Source organism: Erinaceus europaeus, chromosome 21, assembly GCF_950295315.1.
Source record: "Erinaceus europaeus chromosome 21, mEriEur2.1, whole genome shotgun sequence".
Taxonomy (NCBI): Eukaryota; Metazoa; Chordata; class Mammalia; order Eulipotyphla; family Erinaceidae; genus Erinaceus; species Erinaceus europaeus.
In genome coordinates, this window is record NC_080182.1 from 25,736,300 (window position 1) to 25,750,981 (window position 14,682).

At 39.0% G+C, this 14,682-nt stretch overlaps 1 protein-coding gene across 23 annotated transcripts in view; it reads right to left on the bottom strand.

Annotated features, from left to right (window-relative positions):
* The window catches only part of LRRFIP2 (LRR binding FLII interacting protein 2), a 122,704-nt gene that overhangs the window by 75,097 nt on the left and 32,925 nt on the right, over nt 1–14,682 (bottom strand). For all 23 annotated transcript variants that reach the window (XM_060180583.1, XM_060180597.1, XM_060180578.1 and 20 more), the window contains exon 3: nt 1,151–1,237. In XM_060180583.1, the coding sequence (XP_060036566.1) occupies nt 1,151–1,237 (87 nt within the window). The remainder of the gene's footprint in view (nt 1–1,150; nt 1,238–14,682) is intronic.

A 14,682-nucleotide genomic window follows, 5' to 3' on the forward strand; every position in this document is an offset into this window, starting at 1 on the left:
ATCTATGTAGAAAAGCATAAAAAGAAAATAATACCACCATAATTCCATGATAGCAAAAGAAAAGTGGTGATATTAATCACTTCTTTCAGATAGCTGGTTTAACTCATTATTTCATTTGCTTTCTGAGGTCATTTTTACTTATGAGACTATGTTTCAGAAGTGAAATCTCTTACCTCTAGTGTGATTTCTAAAGCCTTATTCACTTCTTTACTTTTTCTTCAGTTCCTGGGGCTTCACCCCTCTTAGCTATCTATCTATTTTCATAGAGGATGAGAGAAGCAGAGAGAGAGGGCAGGATGCTACTGCACCAAAGCCTTCCTTTAGTGCAATGAGGACCACAATCAAACCTGAGTCCTATACATGACAGGGTAGATACACTATGTAGGTGAGCTATCTTATTAGCCCTTATTTATTTCTTTATAGGAATGAGACAGTGAGAAGGTTCTGAAATCTATGATGACAGAAATCAAACCTGTGTCCTCATACATGCAAGTCCTGTGTTCTACTGCTGAGTATCTCCCTGGCCCTTTCTTGTTGTTCTTGATCCTGCATATGGCTACAAATCTGTGTAACACAAAATTGCAGTCCTACCCATTTACAGGTGTAAATTTTTTCCCCACTTTTTGCACAAATATTCCCTGCCTTACTAGAAGTGATGAAAACAAATAAATTTAATGTTTTTGCAGTGTTTTACTATAAGATAATCACAATGTAATTATTCCAAATTATAAGACATCTAAGTTATAGTAAATAACTTTGTCATCTCCGGCTTCCTGTAGTAAAGCAGTTACAATGCTATAACAACATAGCAATGTACACAGCAAGAGCTATATATACTACAGTGGATAGGGCTTGTATGTGTGAGGCACCAGGTTCAATCCCTAGGACTGCATTTGCCAAAGCAGATCTGTAGCCTCCATCCTCTCATAAATAAATAAATCTTTAACACTAATAAAAAGCGTTATGAGTTTTGCTGCTATTATTTAAAGCAATTATTATATTTAACAAGCTGACATAGGATAAATGTTTAAAATGTACACATCAAGTGCTATTGCCCTGTGTTTCAAAGAAACACAAGTAAACTAGCCATGTAGGATATTAAATGTTTTTGAGACTACCACCTAAAATTAGGGCTATTCTCCCAAATTACCTCTTTCTGTTGCCGTTCTAGTTCTCTCATGCGAATATCTCTTGCTTCTGCCCGTGCAGCCCGTTTGGCTGCCAGCCTTGCCTCTGCCTGAAAAGTAACAGATTCAGCATTACTAAAACCATAACAAACATGAAGCAAATGGAGTATTTCCTTGGGCGGGGGGATGACAACAAAATATATTCTATCAGTGAGTCTGAATGACTTCTTCAATGAAGAATGCCATTCTTTCTTTAGTTTCAGAGTCTCCTGAAATCTTCACCTATGCCTTTAACTGTTTGTTTGTTTTGATTACACATTCAAAGCATTTCACACAAATTCATTACAGCTCTCCAAATTTGCTTTTTCCAGAATTCTGTTCCCTATCAATTTAATCATATAAAGTAGAAATTCCAAACACAGTCTCTATTTCATCTGGGACATTACCAATAATTAAGCCTCCAAGTATTTCACTTGCCTCCATTGAGGGTTTTTTTTTCCAAACCATCTTAGCTTTCTCTATTCTCATTGTTCCTATTTGTTTTAAGAATTCATAAAAAAAAAAAAGGAGAAGGAGAAGAAGGAGAAGAAGGAGAAGGAGGAGAAGGAGGAGAAGGAGAAGAAGAAGAAGGAGGAGGAGGAGAAGAAGGGGAATTCAGCATAACTTTCTTTCTTTAAACTGAAACATACTACACATCCCAGCAAACTTACCACTTCAAAGTATATGACTTGTGGCTGGGGAATAGCACAGCTGGTGGAGGATAGGAATTGCATGACAGAGATTCCTAGTTCAATTCCCCACACAGCATGCACCAGTGCAGTGCTGACTTCCTTACCCTCCTCTCCCTCCCCCTCTGTCCCTCCCTCCCTCTCTCCCTCTCTCTCTCTCACACACACACACACACATGTGTGAAACTATCTCCTATGAAATAAATATTTTTAAGTATACAATTCAGCTTTTGAAACACATATTCACAATTATCACCCATTCCAGAATACTTTCATTGCCCCTAAAAGAAACGTTGTGCCCATTAGTAGTTACTCTGCATTACTCACTCCCCACAATCATAGCAAACCCTAATAACTTTTTGCCTCTATGAATGTCTATGCTAGACCCATCATAAGTGAAAACCTGCAATAAGAACTCTCTTGAGTGAATATGGCAACTGCATGCAAAAAAAAAAAACATACCAGCTTCCAGAATATGCCTTATAATTCCCCCTTTACATTTACATGACTGTCAGTCTGCTTTTCAGAAATTACATCTGTGATCATCTCATTCTGCTGGCTAGAATTCTCTACTGGCTCACCCCTCACAATAAACAAAGCAAAAGAAGGAATGGTGGTGGTCAAAAGAAAGTTTCTTTTTTTTTTTTTTCTTTTATTTCCTTTTTGTTGCCCTTGTTTTTATTGTTGTGGTAGTTATTATTGTTGATGTCATTGTTGTTGGATAGGACAGAGAGAAATGGAGGGAGGAGGGGAAGACAGAGGGGGAGAAAAAGACAGACACCTGCACACCTGCTTCACGGCCTGTGAAGCGGTTCCCCTGTAGGTGGGGAGCCGGGGGCTTGAACCGGGATTCTCATCCCTGTCCTTGTGCTTTGCACCACATGCGCTTAACCCACTGAGCTACCGCCCAACTCCCCAAAAGAAAGTTTCTTCCAAGTCAGATCTCCACTTCATTTCTCAGAACTTGTCCCAAAGATACCAGGTTTATCCCATCTCTCTCCACTCCAGACTCTACTGCTCTACAGTGTTACTTTGGGTTGTTGGAAAAGTCATGTTTTTCTATGCAAAAATGCACCATGATTTTCCCAATAATCCAACACTAAGCCTCTCTTCACAGAAGTCTGCTTGGCACGAGTAAAGTCTTCCTCTGTCTTACATCACTAAAATATTACCTTTTATAAAGACTTCCCTCAGGCCAGGGCAGTGGCGCACCTGGTTAAGTGCTGACATTACCTGCAGGGGGGGAAGCTTCAAGAGTGGTGAAACAGGGCTGCAGATGTTTCTCTATCTCTCTTCCTCTCTATCTCCCACCCCCTCCCAACTTCACTCTGTCTCTACCCAATATTAAATAAATAATTTTTAAAAGATTTCCCTCATTCCTTTTCAACACAATAGTATTTACTGTGGCTTTATTATACAGCATTAAAATTGTATACTTCTGTCATTCAACACATTTATGTCTCGATGTCTGCTAAATAAATAGAAGAATTTGAGGCAAAGGGCCAAAATATAAAGGAAATGAGACAGACCATCAAGGAAATAGCCTGGTGTACAATGCGAAATTTGAAAAGCTCTCTGGTTTTTGTCTTGTAGTGATTTCCTCTGACCTACATGACAACAAAATTCTGATTCAGATCCTCCTGCTGGTAACTACAGTAGCTGCTTCTTCCCACCAATTATATTTCTTTTTTTTTCCCCAAGTACCAGACTAAGAGACTCAACTGATGCTTTAGAGAGTCCACTACATCTAAGTACTGATATCAGATGCTGAAAATACAAAAAGCATGATATCTCTGCCCCCTTAAAGTTTGCAACCGATGTTTCAGGGTTTTCCCTTGATTTTTTTTTTTTTATGTTCACAATTGAGATGAGAGAAACAGAAACAAAATGTTTACAGGGAACAAAGTATACAAGAGGAAACAATTAGTTTTACCTGGCAAGATCAAGGTAGGTTACTAAGAAGAGACTGTTTAATAGTTAACACTTTTGCAACAATCACGATTTTGGCATTTTCCCAGTTTGATGAACTAGCCTATTTGTGGTAAAAAAAATTCTTCTAAATAAAATATAACCTACCAACTTCAAACTCTAAATACCACATGATCAGAGCAATGAGTTTTCTCAGACAAATGCTACAGTGACCTCTATCTTAAAACTTAAATAAAATATCCTGTATTTCACCTTATTTTACAAACCTATGTGCCACCTTCTTTATCCTTCTAATCTCTTTTTATTGAGTTTATGTTTTATAGGAAAAAAAAGTACAAGTCTAAATTATGCTGCAGCAGACAGCAAATACATTTTTCAATTGCAAAATATTTCTTTGGGGAGAAACTCTCAAATCTCTTTTTTTGGATTAATAGTGTAAGGTCAGGGAGATGCCATATTAGTTAAGCAAAAGACTTTCATACCTAAGGTTTTAAGTTATTGTTTGTTTTTTTTTAGTTTTTTTTTATTATCTTTATTTTATTTGATAGAGACAGCCAGAAATTGAGAGGGAAGGGGTGATAGAGAGGGAGAGAGGGAGAGAGACATCTGTAACACTGCTTCGCCACTCGTGAAGCTTCTCCCCTGCAGGTGGGGACCAGGGGCTTGAACCTGGGTCCTTGTGCACTATAACACGTGTGCTTAACCAGGTGCGCCACCACCCAGCCCCAAGGTAAGTTTTATCCCCAGCATCACCATAAACTATAGCTGAGCAATGCTCAGTTTAAAAAATTATTTTTAACTTTAAACAAAAATTAAATATGTAGGAATTTAATTTCCATGAATCTGACCTTTGTACTTATAGCATCCTTAGATATTTGTCAAGAATGCCAATGTCATCCTTCTAAGGTTTCTATAATCTCCACATATTCTCTAGTAGAGCTACTTTCACAACAAAAGGGAAAGGAAACTGACAGCTGTGTTACAGAGATTAAACAGAAACACACTTGCTTTGTTACTTAACCTACTTTACCCAAACTTAATTGTTACCTCCCTGTTAGAGAAGGTAATAAGGTTAAAAGACAAACAGAATTGAAACTACTACATCTAAATTTTTGGTATGCGTATCTAGCAGATGCTACAGTCAATACTGATAAGAGGAGTAGTGATGACTGGTGGTTCCAATCCAGCAGACAAAGCCTGAGCTCTTTACTTATGTTGGTACATTCCCAAATAGCTAAACTGTAGGTAAACAAAAATTCTATTTCTGGGTAATGAGTAATGCTAACACTTCCCTCTCAGGATACAATCAAACAGAAGAGCTACTAAGGGTCTCTTTTCCTTTCTTCTGAAATTAATTAATTTATGCCACCAGTGTTGGCACTGAAGGTCAGTACAACTCCATCATTCCCGGCAGCCATTCCTTCCCCCTCACCCCCTTTTTGTTCTTTATTACAGAGTGAAAGAAAGAGGGGGTGGGGGAACACAGAGAATGAGAGACACCTGTGACAGTGCTCCACTGGTCCTCAAGCGCTGCAGGCAGGAACTAGGGGCTTGAATCTGGGTCCTCTAGCATGGCGGTCTGTGCGTTCCACTGGGTACACCATCACCAAGTCCCCTAAGGGTATGTTTCAACTTTCACTTCAAACGTGTGAAATAAATAGGATCCAACAATTAAGGACAACAAGTATTTACTGCAATTTTTAAAATATTATTTATTTATTATTGAATAGAGACAGAGAAAAATTGAGAAGGAGGAGATAGAGAGGGAGAGAGACAGAGAGACACCTGCAGCCCTGCTTCACCACTCATGAAGTATTCCCCCTGGAGGTGGGGACCATGGACTTAAACCTGGGTCCTTTTGGACTGTAATGTGTGTACTTAACCAGGTATACCACCACCTGGCTCTGATTTATTACAAATCTCTCTCCCTCTCTATTCTCCCTCCCCTTCTCAATTTCTCTGTCCTATCAAATAAAATAGAAAGAAAAAGAAGGAGGAGAAGGAAGAGGAGGAGGAGAAAGAAATAAAGGAAGGAAGGAAGGAAGGAAGGAAGGGAGGGAGGGAGGGAGGAAGGGAGGGCGGGAGGGAGGGAGGGAGGAAGGGAGGGCGGGAGGGAGGGAGGAGGAAAATTAGCTTCCTGGACCAGTGGATTTGTAATGCCAGAACTGAGCCCCAGTGATAACCCTGGTGGCAGTAAAAACAAATAATAAATAAATTAAAAATCAATAAAAATTTGGCTTTAAAAAATCTTAAATATCAAACTACAGCTTGTCTATGCCCAACTGAGTGTGCACCACCTGACCTCTCCCTCTCTTTCTGTTTGATAAGGACAACAAGAAATTGAGAGGGGAGTATAAGTAAATGAGTGGGAAAGGAAAGAAAGGAACCTGCAGAACTGCTTCATAGCTTGTGAAATTTCTCCCCTGCAGGTGAGAACTGATTCATTGCTGATGAAATAAATACAAAATGGTATAGTCAATAACAAAAATAATTTAGTCGTTTATAACATGAGGTTGAATCTCTTAAATATGTTCCTCTCTTATTTCTTTGACAATTCTACCCTAATTGTAAACACACACACCCCGTTGCAATCTTTAATTGTTTAAAGATTTTATTAATTAATTAATTAATTTATTTATTTATTGGGAAGAGACAGCCAGAAATCAAGGAAGAGGGTGACAGAGAGGTAGACAGACATACACCTGCAACACCACTTCACAACTTGCAAAGCTTTTCCTTGGTAGGTGGGGATCAGGGGCTTGAACCCAGGTCCTTGCGGAATGTAACATGTGCATTCAACCAGATGCACCACTACACGGCCCCCATCTTTAATAATCTTTTTCCCTCACATTTTCTCTCTCATCACAAGAGTGAATAAAAGCACCTCATCTCACACCAGTGACTATGCTTTATTGCGCTATTTTCCAAAGTCCTAAACTGTTCAGTACCTAAGGTTTCAAGGCTTATTTTTGAACTAAATCTTGCCTGAATCCAACCTTTCATTTCCATATTTCCAGTCCAAAAAACAGTTCCTCTTCCAAATAGGTTTTTACCAGTCATGTTCATCTAGAATGTTGCAATTCCAAGTTTTAATTTCACTTTCTCTCTCCTTTAATTTTTAACTCTCCCCTCTTTTATTCATATATGCTAGTCACCATGGAGTTAATCTACCTGGAACACCAAAGAATGAGATTAAAGCATCTCCAAGTAAAATATGATTAGACATAATGTACCCTGCGATGTCCAATGCTCAAAAGCAATGTTATGCTTCCTGGGTTTTAAGTATGGACTTTGTTACTCCTTCAACTAAACAAACACAGAAAAACAGGCTAAAATAAACTTGCTATGGTTGCCAGTCACATTCCAAATCAGAAATCTAACTGTGGCCAATCCTGTTATGAATTTTCCATCTGTCCAGAGGGAATGCAAGTAAGATGTGATGTATCCATTTGCTGGACAGAGCTCACTGTTAGCCTGTTAGTCAAATTTCATTTGGAACTATTATTTGAAAAACTAGGTGGGAGGGGGGGTGTCTGCAGAGACAGAATAACGGTTATGCAAAATATTTTCATATTTTGACTGAGGCTCTAAGGTCCCAGGTTCAGTCCCCAGAACCATCATAAGCCAGAATTGAATAGTCAATCCTCTGATCAGTGTCTTCCTCCCCCCCTCCCGCCTCTGACACATTAATACTTTTTACAAAAGGTTTTATTTACTTAATCTAAGATTAAAAAGCAAGAGCTAGTTACAACAGAACACACACACACACACACACCCCACAGCCCCCTACCCCCACCCCCACGCCAGGGAGATGGCTCTTTAGCACAGGGACTGTGTGAGACTCAAGCTCAGTTCCTGGCACCACATAGGAAAAACAAGAACTCCAAGAATGGTGAAGAAGTCTTTGCTTTCTCTTTCATTCTATTAAAAAAAAAAAAAATTAAGCTGAAAGGAATCTCTGTAGAAGTTAGAAGGAGGCTCTATTGGAGGCTTACTAAGATGTATGTATGCATGAAAACCTAAGTTCAATCTCTAGCAGCACTTAAAAAAAAGATATTTATGTGCATGTGTGTGTGTGTCTCTGTGTGTGTGTGTGCGCGTGCGTGTGCGCGCCATATAAAGATATACATTCTTCCTTGCTACAATGTGAAATCCATGCTCTCTGTGGACCTTGTCCCAACTATCTGATTTTTATCCTCTTTGATCTGTATTCTATCTTCTCTCTATTCCCTTTTACTGGCTTCATCTTATCTTCAAAAACATAAAAAATAAAAAGCAAACTAATAAAACACCCTAATCTGGCTGAATGCTGTCCTTTTTATAGCCAACATTTACTCACACCTCCTTACTTTCTACTCTCTTTATTCTGACATCTGTTCAAATCACTAAAGTGAAATCGCTCATCGGGAGGCACTAGATGACCTCTAACTACCAAACCCAATAGAGATGTTCTCTTTTTAACTCTCTTGTCCTTTGTGGACTTCCAACACTCACCACTTACTCCTTCAACTTCTCATCTCTTCAGCTTTTCATCTTGACTCTCTGGCCTCTCTTCCTCAGAATCCTTCATGGGTTCCTTCTTCTGTTACGGACTTCGATCTTGTTATTACCCAAGCTGCCAGGCTCGGTCCCTTGCTTTTTTCCTCCCTGATCCTTTCCTGGTTTGATACTGATCATCTGCATGTTTTTATGTCCTACCCAGACTTTTCTCCCACAATCCTGATCCAACTGGCCATTAAACACTGGAACTGTCCCACAAGAAACACAGACCCAGTATATTACAGACTAAATTTATCACCAGTTCCATTAAGCTCACACTCAAATGCCTTGAAATGAAGGGAAACCTCTATTTCTAAAGTTCTTGCTCTACTGTAAAGTTGAACCAAGTCGGGAATTGCCAGAATGCATGTTCATTAGTTAGATAAAACCCATGCAAAAAAAAGCAAAATGACTGTGCAACTGACATGAGTATGAAAAACAGGTCTAGAGTGAACTTACATCGACCATTCCCATATTTCAAGCAATACAAAATGACAGACATTTTAAGTATTCAAAGAAAATGACTAATTCAGGTAGTTAAGACTCTAAGTTCACTTTGTTTAATTCTGTTTATTCTTCCATGACACTCATGCCAAAAGAACACTAAAAGACAAATTGAGAGGCATAATATTGATTGTGTTGCCATGGTTTCCAAATTAACAAACAAAAGCCATTACTCAATTTCCTAGCAACTTCCCTTCAGTTGAAAAAACCCTAGGTGCTAATTTTCTTTATTTGATTTCAAAATGTAATTATGTTTAACCATTTTTTAAAGCTTTTGGTAACTGAAGAACTATTTATTTGAGTGACCATAAACACCAACATGTACTGGATAAAAATCTAGGAGTTTTGATTCATTTTTGTCTGATGTCACACAAATATATCCTCTTTTACTCAGAGACCTTTGGATAACATTCTTTTTTTTAATATTTATTTATTCCCTTTTGTGGTCCTTGCTGTAGTTATTGTTGTTGTTATTGATGTCGTTGTTGATATCGATGTTGGTTAGGACAGAGAGAAATGGAGAGAGGAAGGGAAGACAGAGGGGGAGAGAAAGAGAGACACCTGCAGACCTGCTTCACCACCTGTGAAGTGATTACCCTGCAGGTGGGGAGCCGGGGGCTTGAACCGGGATCCTTGTGCCGGTCCTTGCGCTTTGCGCCACATGCACTTATCCCACTGTGCTACCACCCAACTCCCTATAAAGTATTCTTTTGGAATGAGAGGAAACATAAGATTATAGACTTTACTACAATGGTTTAAAATACAACCCATTAGTGGTCCAGGAAGTGGCACAGTGGATAAAGCACTGGACTCTCAAGCATGAGGTCCTGAGTTCAATCCCCAGCAGCACATGTACCAGAGTGATGTTCTTTCTCCTCCTATCCCCCTAATAAATAAATAAATAAAATATTTTTAAAAATAAAATAAAGTACAACCCATTAAATAGATAGCAGAGAAAAATTGAAACTTTCGATTTCTAATACATATCTAGCCAAAAAGGCAAATGTAAATCTGAGTTCAAGCAGAAAGAAAAACTAGGGGAGTCGGGCGGTAGCACAGTGGATTAAGTGCATGTGGTGCAAAGCACATGGGTAGGCTAAGGATCCCGGTTTGAGCCCCCAGTTCCCCACCTGCAGGGGAGTCGCTTCACAGGCGATGAAGCAGGTCTGCAGGTGTCTCTCTTTCTCTCCCCCTCTCTGTCTTCCCCTCCTCTCTCCATTTCTCTCTGTCCTATCCAACAACAACAGCTATGACAACAATAACAACTACAACAAGCACAACAACAAGGGCAACAAAAAGGGAAAAAATGGCCTCCAGGAGCAGGGGATTCATAGTGCAGGCACCGAGCCCCAGCAATAACCCTGGAGGCAAAAAAAAAAAGAAAGAAGGAAAGAAGGAAAAGAAAGAAAGAAAGAAAGAAAGAAAGAAAGAAAGAAAGAGAGAGAGAGAGGGAGGGAGGGAGGGAGGGAGGGAGGGAGGGAGGGAGGAAGGAAGGAAGGAAGGAAGGAAGGAAGGAAGAGAGAGAGAGAGAGAGAAAGAAAGAAAGAAAGAGAAACACTAGGGGTGGGGAGGGTGTTTCCATTAATACCTTCATAGATAATTGTTTATCTCAAATCCTTTGTTAGTCAGAGGAATGCTGATAACAGTGAACATTAAACCAAATATTTTTTAGTCACACTAACACTTTAAAAACTAAGTCTTGGGGTTGGGCGGTAGCACAGCAGGATAAGGGTACATGGCGCTAAGCGCACGGACCAGTGTAAGGATCATGGTTCGAGCTCCTGGCTCCCCACCTGCTTCACAAGTGGTGAAGCAGGTCTGCAGGTGTCTATCCTTCTCCACACTGTCTCCCCTCCTCTCTCCATTTCTCTCTGTCCTAACAACAACATCAAAAACGACGATAATAGCCACAACAATGATAAAAATAAGGGCAACAAGGGACGGGGGGGGGGGACTAAGTCTTAGGAATCAGTAATCCTCTCATAATTCTGGTCAAAGGAGCAAATTGAGAAAAGATATTGACAATACTGCTGGTCTGTATAGAGTGGTGGGACAGCTTAAAGCGTGGCCACGCCCAACCACCTAGCCCCCTTCCTTTGTAGTAGTGACAGTGAATAAGTAGGGGAAAGGTGGAAAAAGGTCTGCATTCAACTAAAATTATCTGATTTCATGCCACCAGACAGAATTCAAAACCACTGAAATCAATTTGGAGATAATCTTTCACAGCATTTGCCTAAAATAAGTAGGGAGAATTTTGATTTTTTTATAGTAAAAATAGAAACAAAAGCACACATTTTTTCACAACTTCAAAAATAATATATTTCACAATATTTCATAAAGTTTGGCATTCTACCACTGAAAACACTTAAAGGGAACTGTAAAGAAGTATAATTCCTGGGTCAGAGAGAGAGTTCACTAAGCAGGGTACAGGCCTTGCCATGCACGTCGCCTGGGTCAAGCCCCAGAACATATAAGAAGTGGAGGAAGCTCTAGTGCTGTAGTGGCCCCCTTTCTCTGCCTCTCTGTCTGAATGAAAAAAGTGGCCTGGAGGAGTGAAAATATGCATGTGCAAGACCCCAAGTCAGGAGGAGGAGGGAGAAAGAAAGAAAGAAAGAACAAAGAAGACTGACAAGGAGAATTCTAACTTCATATACTGTCACACTCAAAAACTTATCATTCTTCACTCTGACTAGAGACTTCTTCCTCACATCAGATGTTCAATAAACATGTAGTGAATTAATAACATTCAAATTTTGTGTTTCAAAGAAAGAATCTGTATTCTTAAAGTGAAACATAGTACTGATTACCATAATTGTTTTTTCTCATTCTTTTATTTTAATTAGAGTCTGAGAAACACACACACACACACACACACACACACACACATCTGGGGGTGGGGAGGCACTGCTCAGTTCTGGTTTATGATCTTGCTGGGGATTAAACCTGGGAAGTCAGAGTCTAAGACTGGAAAGTCTTTTGCACAACTAATGCTATGCCTTCAGCCCACAAATTACCATAACTATTAGTGATAATTTTTTGTACTTTTAAAATCCTTGCAAATCATTTCTTTTCAGACTTACTAATTTAGTGGGAGAGAGAGAAAACACCAGAGTGTCACTCCAGCATATGCTGGGGATTAAATCTGGATATTCATTCATATATTTGTTAAGCCACCTCCACAGTCATGCCACAGTATTATCATTAATTTCCCATGGAGTAAACGTGAATAAATTACTCAAAACAGCAAAATAACTGAGAAGGCCATTAGCACTATCAAGCTGGTAAGGCCACCATTCTATAAGCAAAAACAGTGGATGGTATATTCTAAACAAAGAAAAATTTTTTCTTTATCTCTTTAATATTTATTTTAATGAGAGAGATACAGGAAGATAGTGAGAGACAGAGAGACAAACAAGAGACACACCAGAGCACTGCTCAGCTCTGATTTATAGTGGTGCTGGAGGTTGAACCTGGGACCTCAGAATCTCAGGTAGGCATGTCTTTTGCCTAAGCAATTTGCTGTTGCCCCCCCTCCTTTTTATTTCTTTCTTAAAGACTGCTAATATATCATCAAAAATCACAACTTCTAGCTCTCACTTAGCTGCCTACAGTGGCTTGGCAGCAAAGTAAAATCCAGTCAAATGTCCATCAGCATGAATAAACAAAAGGTAGTATGTACATACAGTGAAATATCATTTAATTACAAAAATGGATTAAAGTCAATTGAGAAGGAGTCCTGACTCTACTGAAGAAAATAAGATGTCGGGGAGTCGGGCTGTAGCGCAGCGGGTTAAGTGCAGGTGGCGCAAAGCACAAGGATCGGCATAAGGATCCCAGTTCGAACCCCGGCTCCCCACCTGCAGGGGAGTCGCTTCACAGGCGGTGAAGCAGGTCTGCAGGTGTCTATCTTTCTCTCCTCCTCTCTGTCTTCCCCTCCTCTCTCCATTTCTCTCTGTCCTATCCAACAACGACAACAACAATAATAACTACAACAATAAAACAAGGGCAACAAAAGAGAATAAATAAATAAAATAAATACTTAAAAAAAAAAAGAAAAGAAGATGTGAACCATCTAATCTATTAATGTATGTTTTAATACATAGACCAACATGGATGAACCTTGAAGACACTATGCTATGGGAAATAAGCCAGACACAGAATGACAAACACTGTATAAATATATAAGTATATATATATATATATATTGATATATATAATGATATAAGTATCAGACAAATTAATAGAGACAGAGAGCAGACTAGAGATTACAGGGGGCTCAAAGAGGTAAATAGGGATTATTGCTTAATGATTACAGATTATCTGTCTGGGGTGGTGAAAATGTTTTATAAATAGAAAGTAGTGATAGTTACACAGCACTGTGATTATAATTAATGTCACTGAATTGAAGACTTAAAAATTATTAAAATGGCAAAATCTGTTATGTATCTTTTAATCACAATTCTTAAAATTAATAATGCAACATATCAAAAACAATTCAAGTATATACTTCGAGGAAGTGAATTATTATTATATGGATTATATCTCAATAGAGATGTTTTGAAAAATAAAATACAAAAATAGCAGTCACACCGTGAACCATTCACACAACTTTTATCTTTCTTATTACTATAGGTCGGCTTGTACCCAAAATGCTTTACATGTAAAAATCTCTGAATACTGTTTGTTACATTCTAACTCCTATTAAAAATCATTTTTCTATTTAAATCTTCAGATGTAAGAGAACTATGCACATTAAGTATGATTTTTTGGGGAGAGTGGTGGACTTTGAAATAAGCTACAGAATTTTAGATCTGGAAAGGAATCTCAGATTAAAAAATATGGTGGCAAGGGAGAGTCCCACGGGTAAGATAGGTGCTTTGCACACATGAAGCCACAGGCTCCATCCCTGACACAAGATATGACCAAGCAGTACCCTGCCTGGTCTGCTTACCTTCTCTCTCTCTCTCTCTCTCTCTCTCTCTTTCTCTCTCTCTCTCTCTCTCTCATAAATTAAATCTTTGAAAACAAAACTGTGGTAAGGCACTATAACTGTCTTTTATGTCATTCTCCTCTTTTTCCTTTTGAGAACAAAATTGGCTCAGTTGCCATGTATGTAACCCAGATTCAGACCTGGAACCACATAGGAGGTGCTATGGCAACAGAGAAAGCTGGTGTTTTCCTCTCTCTCTCAAAAAAAAAAAAATAATAATAATAAAATGCAGGTCAAATCAGTGAAATTGTACATGTGCTAGGCTCCATTCTACGAGGAAGGGAGAAAAAAAAAAAGCCTAGAATATCCTGGCATTTTTTACAGCAATTTTCAAAGTAAACATTTACAACTGTTTCAATTTTCAAGTAAAACATGTTGCTTCCAAAATACTTCATTTATGCAGGTGCTGAATATTGTTTTGAGGTGATACTCAATGTTTCACTATAAAGTATCTTTTACCTCTTTATTTAAAAACAATTTTTTAAAATTTATTAACAAAAGAGAGAGGAAGACCAGAGCACCACTCCGTCATATGTGGTACCAGGGACTGAACTCAGGAAGGACCCTGTGTGCAAGTCCTGCACGGTGCCACTCAGTCACCTCCCTAAGCTAAAAACTACTTTCGGGGGGGGGGGGCGTAGAGCATCACCAAGAATTATTGCTCTGGGGTGACACAGAGCATGGGAGATAGCATAATGATTATACAAAGACACTTTCATGTCTGAGACTCTTAAGATCTGAGGTTCAACCTCTAGAATAAAGATAAGGCAGAATTAAGCAGTGCTTGCTAAACTGGTGGTGGGGGGGGGGGGAAGGGTGGGAAGATACTAGATAACTCCTATAGAATATGACTTCTCAGGGGCCA